Source organism: Abramis brama (genome assembly GCF_963993115.1).
Source record: "Abramis brama genome assembly, chromosome: 5".
Lineage (NCBI taxonomy): Eukaryota > Metazoa > Chordata > Actinopteri > Cypriniformes > Leuciscidae > Abramis > Abramis brama.
Genome location: NC_139967.1, coordinates 42,529,470 through 42,550,573, shown reverse-complemented (window position 1 = coordinate 42,550,573; position 21,104 = coordinate 42,529,470). Strand labels below are relative to the sequence as shown.

The window sequence follows — 21,104 nt, the reverse complement described above, 5'->3', positions numbered from 1 at the left end:
ATTTGAAGTCCGCCCCACAGAACCTGGGAGTATTTGATCTATTATTTTAACCACAATTCAGTTTGTGATTCTAGAAGTTTCAATAACTGTATGTTCTTCAGTAAAAAAACAACAGTTATTGAGGGAAAATAAAAAGAAATATGATTTCAGTTTTTCTTCAGATTATTTCAGATTTAAAAATTCTGATATTAGAATAGAACTATGTTCTTTAGGTACCATTGTTCGGTAACATTTTAGTTTAGGGTTCTCACTATTAAACTAGTTGCTTATTAGCATGCATATTACTAAGATATTGGCTGTTTATTACCTATAAAGCACATATTAATGCCTTATTCTGCATGACCATATTCTACATCCCTTAACCCTACCCAATACCTAAACTTAACAACTACATTACTAACTATTCATAAGCAGTAATTAGGAGTTTACAGAGGCAAAAGTCATAGTTAATAGTTAGTAATAGTGAGAATTAGACCCTAAACTAAAGTGTGACCCAATGTTCCTTTGAGACAACACTTTACAGTTAACTCTTTCCCTGACAATGACAAAATTTTCCATCATTTATGAGACAACGCTTCCCTGCCATTGACGGAATTTTCACTGTTTTATGGTAGGGGGCGCTATTACGCATCTTCTGAAAGAGCACTGGATCTCCTGATTAAAACACAAGTGAAGAAGCAGCAGAAACAAGCAATATCATATGTAAGCGGATGCATATGTAAAATAATGCGATCATCAAAACAAAACAGCATATAAATCAAAACCGTTACCAAGTGAAATGTTGAATGTTGACTGTTATAGGACTGTGCAAGCTTTGGGGTTGTTGGACTCGATCCAGTCCATCTATGTTTTGATTATTGTTGTGAATCTGATCCAGACGTAGTCTTTGATAAAAATGCGATTTTGTTGCTTTTTTTTTTTTCAGCTAGAATAATAAAAAAAAATGTTTGTGAAAATGATCAAAAACGCTGGCGCTGGCTGGCAACTTAAATTTTGACAAAATTTTTATAAAATGAGGAAACCTCACATTTGAGTCTGATAAATGATTATACATATTAGATTTGTCGCCCATATAAAAACACCTCCGATTTTCAATTTTCAATGTCAGAACAACAAAGTTGGCCAATAGGCGGAAGGTTTGCAGGTGTGAATTTATTAAATCCTAAACATATCAAGTAGCATTTCTAAAAGTTGAAGATTTAGAAGATTTGAGGTGAAGATTTGAAAATAAATCCATCCACCTTAAGTACGGATTAGCTAAAAACATTTCTTGAAAGAAAAGCTCAAGTCAACTCAATAGCTAACGTAGCATTAGAGCCGGTGTGATGAAGTATCCAGTAACTCTATAGTGATGGGTCCGGGCTGAGGACCCAAGCAATCCGATTGGTTCAAAGCACGTTTTATGGGTAATCGCTTTAGTGCCTGGTTACAAACCATACAAAATCATTTTATTATAGAAGACGTTTGTACTACGTTATAACGAGTCATTAATGTATTTAATGTATTTTAAATTATACGTTTCATATACTAGTATTTAACCGAAGCTATAGATTGTGAAATTAAACATTTCTCGTTGTAAGTGTGATTTTTAGTTAGCTTAGATAGTAGCATAGCATACAGCTAACGTTATCCGAAGATCGCGCTATGAGCTTTACCTGATATTACTGCACTGATACTGCCTTACCGTATCGCGAGAACAGATTTAGATCAGGCATATACTGGCATACTAATTGGGTCCTCAGCCCGGACCCATCACTATAGAGTTAACGGATACTTCACCACACCGGTAGCACTTCCTCAAAGGGGGGCGTATGAGGATTTCACCAAATAAAACATTCTCCCTGATAACAGTGATCTGGGGTAGGACTCGATAAAGGACGCTCATGTTCATCCTCCATCTCATCCTCGTGAATGATATTCAGCCAGTCAGACTCTTAATCACTGGATCACAAACCGAAGAGAGAGGATTTCCACTGAGCTGAGGGACTGGGAGTGAAGTGTCCATGTGCTGTTGGGACTGGAAGAGTTCACGGTACACCATTAGTGTCCGGCTAAAGCTTCAGTGGTTTGGCTGAAGCTGAGAGGATTAGTAAGGGAAGCTCTAGTAGATCATGAAGCTGTGACAGCCCTGCTGGGGACTGTTAGAGTTCATACTGAATACGATTTAAATAATTTACTAAAAGCTAGATTACATTCAGATGAATGGCAGAACAGCAAGATGAGTGGGATTTGTCTTTAAAACAACAGATCTATCAACAAGCAGTCAGACAAAATTTGACCAGTTAGTTTTTACATTTCTCTGTCGATGAATACAGTTCCAAAATAATCGAAAGCATTAAGCTTTGAGTCGCCCAGCACACAAAAGTTTCACTACCGTTCAAAAGTTTGCGATCGTTGAGATTTTTTAATGTTTTAAAGAAGTCTCTTCTGCTCACCAAAGCTGCATTTATTTGATCAAAAATATAGCAAAACAGCAATACTGTGAAATATTAGTACAATTAGACATTTCTTTTTTTATTATATTTTAAAATGTAATTTATTCCTGTGATGCAAAGCTGCCTCCAGTCTTCAGCGTCACATGATCCTTCAGAAATCATTCTAATATGCTGATTTGATGGAAAATAAACATTTTTGATTATTATCAATGTTGAAAACAGTTGTGCTGCTTAATACTTTTGTGGAAACTTGAAAGATTATTTTTTTAGGATCCTTTAATAAATAACAAATTAACAGAAAGAACAGCATCAATACGAAATATAAATCTTTTGTAACATTTTAAATGTGTTTACTTGATCAATTTAATGCATCCTTGCTGAATAAAAAAGTTAATTTCTTTCAATAAAATAAAATAAAACTATTAGTGACCCCAAACTTTTGAATGGTAAGTATAGTGAAACGCCCCAATGCTGTTATACTACAATGATAGAAACATGATATAAGCCACAATATAAAAATATTATTAACCACACTCACCGGTATGCATATTAAGTTAAGAAACACCCCAAAATAACAAAAATGTTAAACTTAGGTCCCGTTCTGTTTTAATGAATTCGAAAAATAATGGAATAACTCATGATTTACTGACCTGACATAATGTGACTATTTATCCAACTGAAATTGGATTGATTCTGTAAATGATGTGAATTGCTTTCAGAATAGGACTGAAGATAAGTTACAAATCATCTTTTATTTATGATTTTTCATGCACTTGAATTGCTGTGTTTACTATCAGGTTATTATAGGTAATGTTAAGTAGTTAGTGCTTGATTAGGTATGTGAAGCGCCACAGAAAAGTCAAGCTCACCACTTAACGAAGTGAAATCACTAACTGAATCAAATTCGATCCTGTTCCTGTTATACATGCACTGGCAAATAGCTGAAATTTTAGTTGATTACAAAAGGATAAATTAGCATGAGATCTGAAACTGGGACGTTTTGCATGTGGAGTAAGAATTATTCATCTTCCATTGGAGATTCCTCATGAAAATGTGTTTTCTGTAATGAAGATGAATAGAGTATCATGTTCTTTTTCTTTCCCACCTACCATTATGAGTCACAAAAAACAACTCTGTTGATGCTTATTTTCAGTAATGTGACACGGTTTTAGTGAATTTGTTATAGTAAAAAAAAAAAAAAAAAAGACAAAACCTGCCCACAACGTTTTTTTTTAATTCTCCCTTCCAAACCAGCTTTCTTGAATGATTTCGAGGACTCACCTCATGCCCTTGTGGCGCACTACAAATTATCTGCTGCCATAGAAACAAAGGCGAAAACCTCAGTCTGGCTTCAGGAATTCCTGTTTTAGGTTACGTAGAGAGTGTGAAAATTTCACAGATATAGCAACTGGCACAAAGCCTGGTTTAGCCTACACTGAACCAGACTGTACATATAGGGGTCTCGCTTAACTTGTGTCTTGACTGACTATATATCCAAGCTGTTTGTGAAATGCATTCTCTTCTTCCTATAGGTGACCAAAAAAGACTTTTCAAACTTTCTATTCATCAAAGAGTCCTGAATAAACTTGATCATGGTTTCCACAGAAATATTAAGTAGCAAAACTGTGATAATTATAAGAAATGTTTCTTGAGCACCAAATCAGCATATTACAATGATTTCTGAAGAGTCATGTGACACTGAAGACTGGAGTAATGATGCTGAAAATTCAGCTTTGCATCACAGGAATAAATTATATTTTAAAATATATTCAAATAGAAAACTGTTCTTTTAAATTGTAATATTAATTATAGGGATTATTTAAATAAATATTACTCTAGATTTTGAACGGTGATGTGATGCTCTAGCTGTGATTGCGTTATGTCTGAGTCACACTGCGCCTCGTTAGGACACGGTGCAAGGCATAGATATTGACCATTTCCCCTAAAAAATGTGGGGGAAAAACATATACATTTTACACTGCCAACTAATTTTACTAATCTGTACAACAATTTGAAGGCACGTTGTAAATACGTATATCTAACCTATCAAACTCTTTACATTGTCCTATATCTTTGCATCCACTGTGTTTTATTCCGTGAGCGTTTACTTGCAGTGTGTAGGTGTGTGGGTCAGGGGTTTGTGGGGGCTGGATATCACACAGCCGTCTGGGCAGATACAAGTTAAACCTGTCTTAACGTGGATGGAGAAAAATGAACAGATCTGGTGGAGATCCCAGCATTAATGCAAAACCTTAAAAAAATATGTTTTCATCCATTGTGCTAAAAGAAAAAAAGAGAGATAGAGTATTTTAGAAATGCTATACCTGACTTGAGCTACAAGACTGAAAAAATAAAAAATAAAAAAACACTTTAAAGCAGCATTCTCATTGATTACATTGACATCAGCAAACAAAGGCTGAACACTTCTAGGTAAAAGCTATAATACAGTACAGCTATATTTCCATGTTGTGTTCCCCTCTATTGTTAAAAAAAGGCTGAAACCCATGTACCGTATGGCATGTTTCCATTCTTCACTCTTGTCTGTCAACAACTGCATCTGTCAATCTGTCAGCGAGCTCTCTGAATACACAGAGATGTGACATAAACAACACTCAAATAGAAAAACAAGACACAACTCCATCAATGCTAGCCACAGATGGCAGAAAGACTTCACTCTGGTCTATTCACTCTATCCACAATCAGAGAAGAGAAGAGAAGAGAAGAGAAGAGAAGAGAAGAGAAGAGAAGAGAAGAGAAGAGAAGAGAAGAGAAGAGAAGAGAAGAGAAGAGAAGAGAAGAGAAGAGAAGAGAAGAGAAGAGAAGAGAAGAGCAATACGGAATAGAAATGAAAAAGGATTGGAAGGAATGGAAAAGGAGGAATGGAAAGGAACAGGTAAAGAAAACAATTAACAAAGAGAAAAAAACAAGAAATGTACACGGAATCTAAAGGAAAAAGAAAGGAAATAAAGAAACAGAAAATGAAAGAGAAACATCCAAAAAAGGAAAGGAAAGGAAATGAGGAATGGAAAGTGGAAAGGAAATGAAGAGCAAAGAAAAAGAATATAAACATTTATGGAAAGGAATGGAAAGGAAAGGAAAAGAAAGGAAATGACCAGCAAAGAAAAGAAACATACACAGAAAGTAAAGGAAAAGAAAGGAACAGGCAAAGGAAAGGAAATTGTAAAGGAAATAAACAGCAAAGAAAAGAAACATACAGTACAAGGACAGGAAAGGAAATAAGGAATGGAAAGTGGAAAGGAAATGAAGAGCAAAGAAAAGAAAGGAAAAGAAAAGAAACACTCAAGGAAATGAAAGGAAAAGAAAGGAACAGGCAGAGGAAAGAAAAGTGTACAAGAAATGAACAGCAAAGAAAAGAAAAGAAACATCCAAGGAAAGGAAAGGACAGGCAAAGGAAAGGAAAGTGGAAAGGAAAGGAAGAGGATAGGAGAAAGAAAAGTAAGAACAAAAGAGAAAAGAAAGCAAAACACAATTATCCATTTGTTTCCCACAGCCAATAGTTTTTAGTGTATAATATATCTTGCACACTAAGTTGACCATTTAAACATGGCATGTTTTTTTTTAATAGCCAAGCCTCATCTAGAAAACCCCAAGGGCAAAAACACAGGGAAAATAGAGTCCATTCCTCTCGTTATCTGTTATCTCACGACAGCTTGCAGATAGGCTCTTTAATAGGATTCGACAGAAGGTTGTAGCCTGCTTTCAGGAAATCCTCCCCCTGCTTATACCTGAGCGTGCCTTCGCTTTATGTGTCAGAGGGACTGACTGTACAATCCATGCTACAATAACAGGTCTCTGCTACCTGATCATGTATGATCATAGTGGAGATCAATTTGATCAAATGCCATGAAAAAAAGGCATGATTAAAGAACAAGATTGTACAGTTTCTATTTTAATCCTGCTGTAAGTACTGTGGTTTGTTTCTACGGGTCAAGAGCATGTAGTTTAGACATAAGTAGGATATTTTAAAAAAGAAAAGAAAAGCATCAATCTTGTATCAATATTGTATTTACAAAATTAGGATTGCTCCATGACAAGAAAAATATTCTGTGGAAAAAATTAAATAAACCATAATCTCTTCCATGTCTCTGATGCACTATGGGACGTCATTAATGAACTTGTGATCAGATGCGATTTGATTGGACTAAGTCGGGGGGCTGCTCAGTAGGTGTTGCACTTTTCTGTATTAATTAACATCCAAGTCGACAAAAAACAGATCAGATACTGCTAGACTTGGTGTCTGGTCTTCATCATGCAAATTTACCAATATGGCAATGGGTGTGTTAGTGGAGTCAATGAGATTTTTGAAAGAAATTAATACTTCTATTCAGCATGGACACATTAAATTGATCAAAATTGACAGTAAAGAATTTGTAATGTTAAAAAACAAAACGAGTATTACTACAAATAAATGCTTTTGACTTTTGACTAAAAGCAAAAATGTGTCACTGTTTCCAGAAAATTCTTACGGACCCCACATTTTTTGAACAGTAGATTATATACTGAGTTCTGCTAGATGGATGCTAGGATGCTCTGGGTGGTTGTTAAGGCATTGCTAAGGCACCTTGTTAAGGTGTTGCTTATTTCCTCTTCCTAATCTGTCGGTTTTTTTACAGTATTACCACTTGAGTTCTTGAAAGAAGTTGAGAAGCGCTGTCACATAGGACTTTATCTGAAATGATGACACAAAATGCAAAGAGGATGTTTCTTTCTTTGTCATGTTTCCTAGGAGAAGCGTGAAAACAAAAAAAAGACATGATGTTCCAGTGTCCTCATTGTGCTTGAGGGTGTCCTCCCTGATCCTTACGGATACCTTGTTCATGTGGGAGAGTCATATCTCAGGAGTTATGGCACTATTAGGGACTAGCAGGGCCGTCGCTAGAGGGGAGAACGGTGGTGACGATTCTCGGGGAGATTTTAACTGAGGGGGACCGAGGAGAACTAACAGCAACAACTGTGGGCCGTCCTGGCCACTAGTAGCCTACTCTGGGACTGTCATAAGAGAAGTGGACCTACCATCTTAAGAAGTCATCAAACTGATTTGGAAATCAAATCTATCAGCACAGAATTGAGTCTTCACAAACAAATCCAAACCTTGGAAATATTCCAGTGGTTTCTGTCCAACTAAAGCCAGGCTTTTAGAGTCTAGTGGACGGGAAGGAGATTTTCTGCAAGTTCATTTTGTGTCTTGTCAACTAATCCTTTAAAAGCTCATCCACCAGGGATAAACCAAAAGTTAAACCCCAAACTCCAGTTCTGTTATGTAATTCAACGAGTATCTGGTGGACACAACTCTTTCAGATCGCTTTCAGTCTGATTGACCAAAGCCTAGAAAACAATTAACCTTTAGTGCAACTTCCCAGTAATGGCTTAATTGCAGGGATAACATGTCATGACTCAACCAGGTATATTTAATGATGCTTTAACCACTAATCCTCCTGAACAAAAATATGCGGTTACATGTGACATTCCGGACTGAAACATAATCGCTTATGTAACTGTAAGACAGTCGTTTAACAAACAGTCGCTCTATAATCTTTCTGTGCATCTCAAGCGATCTCGGTTTCAGATTCAAATAGAGTATTACAGTAGGGTTATGCATGAATGAGAAGGTCGTGATGGACATGTTGGTCAATTGAACATTTCTGTGGCCTCTGAAAAGTGAAAAGTTGCAGTTTTATTTGCCAGCAGCTGATAGGTGTGTTAACATTGACAGTGATTAAATCTCTGGAGGTCGGGAACTTGTTGAATAATCTGCTCATCACATTAAGCAATTGTGTCTTCAGACGACTTACATTAAACCGCTCGATTAATAGAAAAATAGTAGGCGAAAAGTATAAAATGTTCCGCTGAGATTCTGAGGCGTGCATTCGATGGACACTTTACTATCCCATGAGGCCACGGGATTTAGGAATGACGGTGAAGCGGCACTGAAGAGATTTGTGAATGGCATTGAAGCGACCAACTGACTCTGGTTGGTCATGTGACAATAACATTTAATTCATACTATCCATATTCATACTATATATATAGAACGTACTCTGCGAAGTGAGAGTTTGCGATTTCGGATGCACTGTTTGTTTGTTGGGTTTTTTTCTCTCCAAAGGAGGGACAGAAATCTCTCAGGTTTCATTAAATATGTATTTCTTCATTTGTGTTTTAAAGATTAATGGAAGTCTTATGGGTTTGGAACTATATGAGGGTGAGTAATTGATGAGAGAAGTTTGTTTGAGCAACCTAACATGGCTCAACCAATGGCGTGAGTTCGGAGGCGGGACTATCTGTTTGTTTTTATGAAAAACAAATGATGGTCACTTCAAATGGACCACTTCTGAACACCCCATTAGACTGAAGATTAATCTTGTAGTGCACCGTCAGGAATGTGTCAAGCAGCAGAGCACAGAAACCACCAGAGGTACAAAACCCCACGGACCTGCTTCCCTGGAACAGGGCGAACAGGCACTCATGGGTAAAATGAGGATTGCATCAGTCAAAGTGGCTTGTTTTCCCCAAAGCATCAGTGTTTAGTTAATTCAAGTCAACAGGTCAGCGAGGCTTTCAGCACGAGTAACAAACAGGTGGTATTTCGTTAAGAGCTTTGAAGCCTCACGGGAATTCATCATTTTATTTTTAATTCTCCCTAGCTTAGATACTATTTACTGATGAAGCAACTGGTTGCATGTTTGCAACTGACAAAAGTGCTCAGCTAAAATTCAAGTCCAATTTTGTGTGGATCCAGCTCTTAATTAAGCTCCAAAACAGAAGACTGCTCCATTTGCAATCTGTCCTGTAGTACTCAGTTCGGTTTGTCGGCAGAGCTGAAGAGACGCCACGGCCAAATGTTTGTGGAAGTTCCTTGTAATCCATCTGTTGCATTAGCAAAGCCTCAAATTTGATCCCTCAGAGATAATTTTCTTCCTCTAAGTTACTCTGCTAAAATCCCAGTGAGACATTCGAACCATTAAATACTCTGGCAAATTAGTGTAATTGGCTTATTTGTATTTCATGAGTCACATAACAAACATGTCAGGTTAGGATTTAATTTGTCTCTCTGTTGTGCAACTAATATGTGCATTGTGATTCAGACAACAGACGAGAATGAGAGAACAGGAAGAGGGTTATGATTTAGTGAGGCACACTGATGAATCACAGCACAATAGCTCTGTGCTAATCTATCATCATAAAACACGGGCGCATCAGACCGCGATCCTCTGCTTTAACGGTCACACCCGCAGATACAGCATCTACATGCATTACATTCCTCACGAAAGGTGAAGGACTGGTTTTATCGGCAGACCTGTGACAGATTGTTGCATATGAGTGATTGATATTGATTACTGTGGTCGACAGCAAAGCATGCAATTATACTACGACAGAGATGCACTTCAGATCATCTTTGGACGGTTAATGTTCTACAGATAGCTCGCTATTACACAATTAATCTGCTTTTTAATGTCCTAATTTGTCTTGTTTAAAGGCATAGTTCAGCCAAAAAATGAACTCACCCTCATGTTGTTTCCAACCCGTATACATTTATTTATCTGTGGAACACAAAAGAATATATTTTGAAAATCAAAGGGAACCAATGTTGTTTTGGACCCCATTGACTTTCAATTTAAAATATATTTTTTTGTGTTCCACGTTAATTAAGAAAGTCATACAGTTTGTAATGACGTGATTGTATTTTCATTTTTGGAAAATCTATTATTTTAAGAAATATAGCTCTTTTATTGAATATAGCTCTGTTCCAAAACCTAGTGAGCTCCCTATATAGGGTGCATCAGAACTGAAATGACTGGTTTTGCTTCTCAACAAATTTGATTCTGTTTTAAGGATATTGTTTTCCTGAACAAAATACTGATTTAGGAAATGATTTTCACTGTGCAGCTCACTCTTGGTCTTGCATGCAGGTCAAAGGTTAACATCTGTCAGCAACAGAGCAGTGCATGCTATGCCAGAGCCATTCAGGATTAGATCCAGACCCCTTCGTTGCAGCTATAAAGTGTTTCCATCAGCACACATGCTCGGGCGCACACGTTAAGCTTGACACTGTATGGATTAACCCCATCTAAGACAGAGCATGATAATGATAAAATGACCACACGAGACCACAGGGCTCCATCTAATCTAGTCTACAGGCTGCCATGATTGAAAACCAGACAGCAAACGGAGAGGCAGGCAGAGGTCCATAATAGGATTTACATCTGGGACAGGCAAGAGCTCTACAGATATAGATATACAACAGGAACTGATGACTAGCACCTGATGCCCACAAGAATCGCTTTAAAAATGTGTCGGTCTAGGGAACGAACACAAAAACCAGACGGCATAGTGTGCGGATCACAAAGAGGCTCGATGTAACACACATTCACCTTCTAAACATTGTCTGTCTGAACCCAAAGAATCACAAGTGCTAAATAAACCCCTGCCATTTCCCAGCATTCAATCAGAGCTGCCAAGTTGCTGCCAGTTGCTTTCGTTCATCCGGGTGAAAGAAAACAAACAGACAGAGGAATCTGAGGCAACAGTTGTCATTGCAGAGTGGCACAAAGAAAAGGAGTAAGAAACATGTACTCACTGGAGTCGTCCGAATCGTAGCCTTCCACGTCGGGCTCTTCCTCCTTCTTGCTGGCCACGAGTGCGGTGGCGCCGAAGGCTTGGTCCAGGTCTTCTTCATCTCTGTTGGGGTCAGAGGCCGGGCCCTCTGTCTTCTGGCTGGTGGAGCTGCTCCGCAGGGAGCCGGCGCGGCTGAGGGCCGGAGGAGCTGTGGGGGGGAGACCCCGTGGGTAACGGGGGAAATAGTCAGATATCTGTTTGATGGGCTGAATGGGACCTGGACATACATCAATGGCCATGTGCTCCTGGATGCTGATGGTCGTCTTCTCGCCTTTGCGTTGTGTCATTCATGCAGCCCTTTAGAGGATGTGCCACCACCCCTGAACCCGGCTAAGGGGTGGCGGGTGGTAGCGGTAAAAAAAAAAGAAAAAAGAAAGAAATAAAGAAAATTAAAAAAAAAAAAAAAAAACCTTCAAAAGTAGAATCTTCCTTGCTCTGGTAATCTGTTAGTGTCCCTGAAGCGTGACTTGTTGCGTGTCTTGGTGTGTAAGTGCATGTGTGTGAGTTTGCGATGGCAGCGGTGGGCTACATGAGAGGCTCCAGCACACTGTGGTCATGCCGTCTGCCTGTGAGCTGCGCTCAGACCACTACAGCACGCTAACACTGTTACCGGGATGAATGCATGTGTGTGTGAGAGAGAGAGAGAGAGAGAGAGAGAGAGGGAGAGAGGAGGAGGGGGCAGGATTATACAGAGGGATGGAGGGATTGGCTGATGTCATTGCTAAGCAACATGACGGTAAACAGGAACCGGGCGCACGGCTACTTAATTATGCTATTAGTCCATCTGTTAGAGAGAGAGAGAGAGAGAGAGAGAGAGAGAGAGAGAGCAGCTGGGTTATCTCTCTCTTCCTCATCTCCCTTCAGTCTAGCATCTGACTGAACTGCCATCGCATGTGTTGAACTCCAGCACAATTACCAGCAACAGGTGCTAAATGCCTAAAGTCAGACGTGCCAGGTTATACATCAGTCAGGCTATTCAAATAATTCAATGGGGTAAAAGCAAAAGGTAGATGAGAAGAAATACTGGATTATAATGCATTATAAATATTGCATTCTTAATGTGCAGACAGTGTACTGCATGTATGTATGAAAATTAAGGCAATAGGTTAGCCAAAATTAAAATGCATCTTCATTTACTCTCTGTGACTTCATGACTTCTGTGGAACATAAAATGTTTTTTTTTTTTTAAAGAACTGTTTTTATACATACAATGATTGTCAATGGATCCTAAACTACATTGGACACCACTAATTTTCAAATGAATGGTCAAAAAAATATTATTATTTGTTTCAAAATATGTTTGTGTTCCATAGAAGAAAGTCAGTCACAGGTTTAGAATGGCATTAGGGTAAGTAAATGACATACTGTGAGATACTATTCAAGTTATTAATATTTTGGATCAGTTTTTTTTATTTTATTTTCCATCTTCATTTTGATTGGAGTTAAATTTCAGTAATATTGCAGTGTGTTTTAAAAGTTTTTCTTAATTATGTTCATACACACACACACACACATACATATACATACATACATATATGTATGTGTATATGTATGTATGTATGTATATATATATACATACATGTATGTATGTATGTATCATTATTATTATCATTAATTGTTTGGTTTGTTTGTCTTTTTATTTTCAGTTTACTTTCTTTTGTTACTTGTTCGAAATAAAGCATTCATTCATTCATTCATGTATGTATGTATGTACAGTATGTATGTACAGTATGTATGTATGTATGTATGTATGTATGTATGTATGTATGTATGTATGCATGTATGTATGCATGTATGTATGCATGTATGTATGCATGTATGTATGCATGTATATATATATATACACACACATACATATATATACACATACATACATATAAACATACATACATATACATATAGTGTGTATATATATATATATATATATATATATATATATATATATATATATATATATATATATATATATATATATATATATATATACATACACACACACACACACACACACATACATACATACACATACTGTATATACATATACATGAAGAGTTCAGATGCAAAAGCCTCTAAGTGCCATCTGAAATTTTCTTCTAGAATGATCATTTGTATCAAGCTTGTATATTTAAGTTAAGTAATTTCACTTAAATGGCAATGAAAATTACCTATTAATTGTCATTTAAGTGAAAATTGTCATTACTGAACTTAAATATGCGAGCTTGATAAAAATGATCATTCTAGAAGAAAATTTTAGATGGCTTTTGCATCTGAACTCTTCATATGTATGTATATGTATGTATGTATGTATGTATGTATGTATGTATGTATGTATGTATGTATATATATATATATATATATATATATATATATATATATATATATATATTTTTTTTTCAGTTTTAGTTACTTTAGCAATTTAAGTTAATTTTAGTAATCAAGTTAAAAAACAAATCTTTGCCAAGTAGCTGAAATAAAATAACTTTTAAAATTATTTTATTTCGAGTAAGTAAATGTTTATTTCTCTTTTAATTTCAGTTTATAATAACCCTGGTGAATGATGACAGAATTTTCATTTTACATGCATCATTTGCTGAGAACTTAACATTGAGCATCATGTTGCTAACTGGCTTGAATTTTGTTATCAAATACAATGGCTCTCAGGCATTTTTAAGAGTGTCTTGAGTGTCTTTGGGTTCACTGTATTTGTAACACTTATCTACATGAACTTCTCTTAAACTGATTTCTGTGCCATGACAAATAACGATGGTAGAGACATTTACTGGGAAAATTGCATCAGCGCTCTGTTGCTTTATGAAAACTAGCAGGGGGCTATTCAACCTGTCCCCCGCTTTACAGCTCTAATAAATTCCAGGCAAAAGCCATTCTCACATTTTACAATAGCAAAGACTTATAGCAAAAACAGTGAGTAATCTTGATGTACACTCTTAAAGGACCCTGACAAGATGACAATGCGGCGATCTCAATTGATGGTGTCGCTTTTAACAAGGGAAGAGGAATGAAGAAATGAATGAATGATGGCGTGGGATACACGTAGGGTATAGTATGATGTTATTCAATCATAATTTTAAATGGTTGTTCAAAATTTAGATTCAAATGTTTGCCATTTCCCACATGGTATCATTAGGAGACAAAACCTGGCAATTCATTTACCCTTGTAATTAAGGAGTCGCCCCCATGCTCGGTGTAAATCTTCAGCGGGAAACACTTAGTGAGAGCTCATTATTTTCTGTCTATTTCCGTAATTCCTTCTGGAGATCCTTTCTTTTGTGCTTCCGGAAGAGTCATGGTTAAAAAAAAAAAAAAAAAAGGAAGAAAAAAGTTTGATTACCTCCAAAGAGCGCTTCACAAGAAAAGTAGCACAGCTGTTACCATTTATCATGCTGATAATGTGCAGGTTATTCATTTATTGATTCGAATGTCTAGCACAGAAACGTAGCCGTGAACCAAGTGAAGGCTAGAAAAATAGTACACACTAAATGTACTGTAGGCAAGGAGCCAAGGCTTCTGTAATCCAAGTTATTTTCCCGTGGAACAATGTACCCAAATGGGGTGCTATTCAACAAGCATTTTATTATGTACATTTGCTGATATAAAGTCCACCAGTAAATTGTATTTAAATTACTTTAATGATCTAAAAAGTGATTTGTTTCCATGGTCATATATTAAAAATCTAATTTGTGCTGACAGAATTTTATGCTGCTACTGAAATTTAGCACCTTCCAGAAAATATAATTCAAGCACAGACTGTACAGGAGAGACACAGCATAAAGTGTTGCTATTATGCTTTTTCGGATATTACCTTTTTGGATGTGAAAGGTCTGCAAAATTTCAAAGATCCACAATAAAAGTTTAGAGTTATTGTCTCCCCCAAAGAACTGATTCTAAACTCCCTGAGACGAGTCAACAGTGAGTCTTACTTCCTGCACCAACCTAAGTAGGTTTGCGACAAATTTGCATAATGTGAGAGCCTATGGTCTTCATTGGCTGCCTGCAAACAAAGTCTTATTTGATCCTCAAAGGCTGTAATTGTAGCTGAGGCCAGGAAGAGGTTTATGTTGGTTTGGTTTATGTTGTCAACATGCCAAGATGATGCTGTTTTCTACACTGTAAAAGCAAATCCACTTTGCATGCACTTCCAAAGGATGAGGACTAGGAGTGTATTGGTACACAAAACTGACTACCTCGGTTTTGACGTCACGGTTCGGTACGGTGGGGTGGGGGAGCTGGGGGTGAGGGGGGGGGGGGGGGGGGGGGGCATAAACTTGCTTTTTTTATTAAACAGTGGTTTACTGAACAAATTGTGTCTCTGTTTTTAAATGAATTCAGTTATAATTAAAAGTTTCTTAAGGATAGAAAAAAATATTTCTGGTAATGCTGTAAACTATATTATAGGGAGCCCTTAATTGCACATTACTCTAATATTAAAGGTTAACAACAGAGCCCAAACTAAGTTTTTGCATTAACTTCTAAATCTAATTATATGTTTTTACTCCAATTCATTGTTGAAATATACTCCTCGTTTCAGACAAGAAGTGATGCTGCATTGTATATTATGAGAAAATTCAGTTGTTTTTTTTTCCTTGGATGCATGTAAACCTATTGTAGGAGACCTCCAAAACCAAAATAAGAACCTTTTAAAATAGCATAATTGGTGAACTTTAAATATTCCATATATGAAATTCCAAATATGAAATATTCTAAACCACACAGATTAACTGACAAGTGCCCAAACCACCTTTAAAACTAGCTCATACCTGACCAGACTGGTTACTGTAGGTCAGTCTGTTTTGCTGGTTTAAGCAGTTTTTATTTTGGCAAGTAAAGCACACTTCAAACATTTTTAAATTCGATATGACGCGGGCCGCTGTAATGTAAAATCTGGGATAAATAGCAGTGCATTTTACATTCTCTTTCTCACTCTCCAGGTGCAATTCATAACTTGGCCTGTCCATAATGGATCTTTAAGGGCATGGTTCTTAATCCAATTTTGCATCTGTAATCAGAGGATAAAGTGGGTTAGTGTATATTGACTGCTCCGGCCCTTAGCTGAGATCAAATGTCATTCCTATGAGGCTCCAGTGCGCTTAGGGAACCTTTGGAGACAGCTACAGACCAAATATGAATCAGGAAGGCCATTCAAGACAAAGTTCATGGGTAGTGACATTTCTACAAGAAATTGAAATTCTTCTACAAGAATTGTTCTAGCTGTTTCTCAAAGAATCATAACAGGCTGATGAAACTAAAATATATACAGCTTTTATTACTATTTATCTTCCAATCCCTGCCAGCTCATAGTGGTGGTGAGATATTTTATTTATAAATTCATGAGTGGATGCCAAACCTTTGACATTCACTCCCTATATTTTCTGTAAATTATTAAGGAAACAGCTCAGCACCGATGCCGTCATTTCAACTTATGTTAAAATTAGAAGAACTAAAAAACGCAGACCTGCTATCATTGGTGATGGAGCACTCCGATACAAATTCATAGAGGGCAGAAATATGCCATATAATATGAGGTTGTGCTGCTCACAGAAGAGCTCTTGGACTTGCTCTCACCTCTATCATCTGTCTTGTCTGCCTGTCTAATCTTATCAAAATCAAAAACTCACCAAGTACAATTCGCAAAGGACAAAACGCAGTTTTAAACCAACATGAATTGTGATTCAAATATAAAAAGAATGCATCTATAGAAATATTAATAAATATTATTCTTCTATAATTTAAGGTGCATTCAAGAAATTAGTAATGGTCCCTACCATGCTGTGAATCTGAAATATATTCATAAATATGCTGTTAATTAATGAACCAGCCAACAGGGGCTTGTTTAGGAGATGCCCTTTAAAGGAGCAGTTAATGGGAAAACATCATCTTTTGAATAGTCCTTGCCTGCTGAGAGGATAAATTACACTCGTACTACAATATTCAGTGGAGCAGCCAATTTAACCCAGTAGCACAAGCCATGGTAAAAGACTAGTGTTTAACCTGACCCTTAAAAATTATGTTTGCTGGTGCAACTTATCTTATTTGTGACCCAGGATCACAAAACCAGTCACATGGGTAAATTTTTTTAAATTGAGATTTATACATCATCTGAAAACTGAATAAATAAGCTTTCCATTGATGTATGGTTTGTTAGGATAATATTTGTCCGAGATACAACTATTTGAAAAACTGGAATCTGACAGCACAAAAAAATCGAAACATTGCGAAAATCGCCTTTAAAGGTGTCCATTAATGTTCGCGATTGTGCTGCATTCACTCACAAAAATAAATGTTTTATATATTTACGGTAGGAAATTTACTAAATATCTTCATGGAACATGATCTTTACTTAATAACCTAATGATTTTTAGCATAAAAGAAAAATCGATAATTTTGACCGTATTGTTGGCTATTGCCACAAATATACCTGTGCAATTTGTGACCGGTTTTGTGATCCAGGGTCACATTTAGGTTATGCAGTATATTCAATATTACCAGTTAATTTTAATGTTCCAACAGGAAGAATATTCACATATTGCCTGACCACAACAAACTAATAAAAATATCAGCATTGTATCAGTTCTCTTCTGCTACACAGTAGTCAGTTCACAATTGGAATTAGAATAAGATATGCAAAACAATGCACCTATATGAACCATAATTCCATATTCTTCAACTCTCACTGGCAAACAACTCTCTTCTGTGCACACGGGAACGCAACAGGCTCCATATCTGTGAATATTTATTTATGACTGCAGCATGTGGCACATTAGGGTTTTACATTGTAATAGCCTGAAGCGCTGGATGCAGGGAGGAGAACAGATGTCAAATGGAGCTTGATAGATGAATGCAGATCCTACGAGACACGCAATGATCCCAAACAAGACTCAGTAGAACAAAGGATGAGAGATATTCACATTATAATCTCTACTGTGGTTGAGAAGGGCTTAGAAAAACTCACATTAGCCGGGTTATCTCGGACTCCCCAGACACACATGCATAAACAGGTGCATAAGTGGTGATGGCTGTTTATTTAGGATGCTCACACACACACAGTTAGTCAGGACCTACTGATGAGGGCTGCACTTCCAAATGAATTGTTCCCCCTAATGGGCACTGCCTCCAATTGGTTCCTTGAATTCCTAACCGTTACGTGACAAGTGATCCAAACGGGTAATACAACCTGCTCTAAGTGGATTATTAACACTGGTGCTCTTGAGGGCTTCTGCTCTCGACCGCAGTTACTTAACCTAAACCGTTCAGCAACACATATCAAACTGACTGATGGAAGCACAGTAATTTGGCTGATAAGCAGTGATGAAATGGCGCACGGAGAGGAAGTGGCCAACCTCACTAAGAGGTTCTGCATTAAGACCAAGCCCAGAATATCAACAACACAGCAGATCCACACAGGCAACGGACACCTTCCCACCACAGTTGGGCAAAGCTCGGGATCTAAAGGCATAGTTCACCCAAAATGAGAATTCTGTCGTCATTTATTCACCCTCATGTCGTTCCTGCATGACTGTTTGGAAACACTTTACTTAAAGCCTTCATATACAATGCATTATAAAAGCATTTTAATGCATTAATTATGCCTTGTAATGCACCTTATAATGTATTGTATGGTGTCATGAATAATTGTAACCACAGTTATAATACATTATAATACTTATCTATTCATTGAACACACCTTTAGAAAGTCTAATGCATTAAAACACGACAAACAACCAGTTTCAGATGTATTCAGTTGTACATTTTTATCTTTGGTAACATTTATATTTTTTAAAAGATATAATGCATCATAACATACATTATGAATACCTTGATAATGCATTTTAAATAAAGGCTTTAAGTAAAGTGTTACTGACTTTACTGAACACAAAATATGTTTTGAAGAATGGGGGTAGCAAAACAGTTTTGGTTACTTTGGCTTTCACTACATGGACATAAAATGAGTCTGGAACTACATAAAGGCGAGTAAATGCTGACAGAAATGTCTTTTTTGGCTATCCTTTTTTGGCAACTATCCCTTGAAGAATCTTTATGTTTTGTTCATGGGATGTTGAATTTACTGAATACTGTCTTTTATCTAACTTTTTTTCAATATATATTTTTTGCCATACAGTCTCCCTGTATATTAATGATATAGTTGACACTAAAAATTAATTCTGTCATCATTTACACAACCTCAAGTTGTTCCAAACCTGCATGACATTCTTTTTTCTGTGGAACATAAAAAGTAGTTATTTTGAGAAATGTCTCTCTCTCAGTGTGTGCGTGTTTTGGCCATATAAACAAAGTCAGTGTTCACCAAAACTGTTTGGTTACCAACATTCTTCAATTATCTTCACTGAGTTCATCAGAAGAACATACTGTACATCATGCAGGTTTCATGCAGATTTTTAAAAAGTGAGACCTTTGTATCTTAACTGCATAAGATTTAAAATAAAGAAGATACTACTGGATAAGCAGTCTTAAGCAGTTTCTATTAGCAGTCCTGTAATTTTTTGTTCAGAATTTTGTGACCAGGAACCTGCACAAAATCTAAAAAACTGACCGACAATCCAATGACCAGATGTGAAAAGGCCATTCGTTGAGTCCTAAGCTACAGCCCCCCTAAGATGCATTTATTGCAAGCAATCAATAATGCAGACAACCTCAATCCCCATAAGGCCTGTGTTATGTGGAGCTTCATACATCACTGACATTATCACTGATTTTAGTTGAATGCATTGCTTATTGCTTTTTGATTGCTTTATTCTTGTCTTGTCATTCCACGATAGAGGCTTTTTGAATAAGCATTAAAAATCGTGTATAAAATAAACGAATCTCAGATTTTAAATGCCATGTCTGTAAGATATCTAATCTCTATTTACACTATGTAGAATGAACTGGGAAAAAAAAGGTTAAATAACTGTGAGTGATTATATGAAATATGTAGGATTGAAAAACGGAGCCTTTGGAAAAGCAATTTATTATGTTAACGGAAACTTTGTTCATTATGCATGAAAATCCAGTGTTTCTAAAGCCTGTAGATGTGTAGCTGATCAAGTCAATTACACCTGTGGCCCCCGGAGTCAATATATTGACAGAGTCTGGGAATATCTAGAGCTCCAGGTGTGAATCAGCATGTCTTCAGTGCAATAACAGCAAAGAAGAAAAACCTTTTTCTGCAGTAAATGTGAGTGTTTACCTGTGTAAACCTCAGAGTAGCAATGATATTGTGATATGGGTGGTTTCAGGTGTGTTGCACTGGTGTTCTGCGTGGTTGCTTACTGGTTCAAGTCAAACAACCCCAACCCAAAGTCATTGGTATTCTAGTCTCGAAATATGTCTCGGGTCTCTTCTTTAATGCAAATGTATGGAATTTTTGGAATCACTGGTTTTATTGTCTGTAAATCTGATCACTTATAATAACACAACTCTCCAAAACAATCACTCATCATGCTGCTACAAACGAGTTACATGGCCAAAGTTTCATACGAATGAGCAATAGTGCACCCACTGCCAAACTCAAAGTACTCTCTTGCCGCTAAAAGAAAAATCTTCAAAGAACAGATTTCAACAGTAGCATCCAAAACACCTCAAAACTACAGCTCATCGGCCAGCTCTACAATCATAAATATTCACATTATTCAGCTTATGAATGCATTAAAAACATAAATGTTGAATTCTAGATTGACTGATGCTGAAATGCAAATTAAATCTCAATGTGCCCATTCAGTTGTTTTTAGTTGGGTTCAGAGCACAATGTTGCAGATTTAAATAGCTCTCTGAGGGGAAGCCTGCAGGGATGATAATGCTTCCTTTAACCAACTACTTTATTTCTGGTCAGTTGAGAGAGGTAGGGAAATCAGTCAATTTTAATGTAATTCACCTGAATTAAATAAATACACTCACCTAAAGGATTATTAGGAACACCATACTAATACTGTGTTTGACCCCCTTTCGCCTTCAGAACTGCCTTAATTCTATGTGGCATTGATTCAACAAGGTGCTGAAAGCATTCTTTAGAAATGTTGGCCC

At 36.8% G+C, this 21,104-nt stretch overlaps 1 protein-coding gene across 3 annotated transcripts in view; it reads right to left on the bottom strand.

Moving 5' to 3' along the window:
- doc2b (double C2-like domains, beta) overlaps nt 1-21,104 on the bottom strand; it is a 223,447-nt gene that overhangs the window by 74,680 nt on the left and 127,663 nt on the right. For all 3 annotated transcript variants that reach the window (XM_084113642.1, XM_084113643.1, XM_084113641.1), the window contains exon 9: nt 11,032-11,217. In XM_084113642.1, the coding sequence (XP_083969768.1) occupies nt 11,032-11,217 (186 nt within the window). The remainder of the gene's footprint in view (nt 1-11,031; nt 11,218-21,104) is intronic.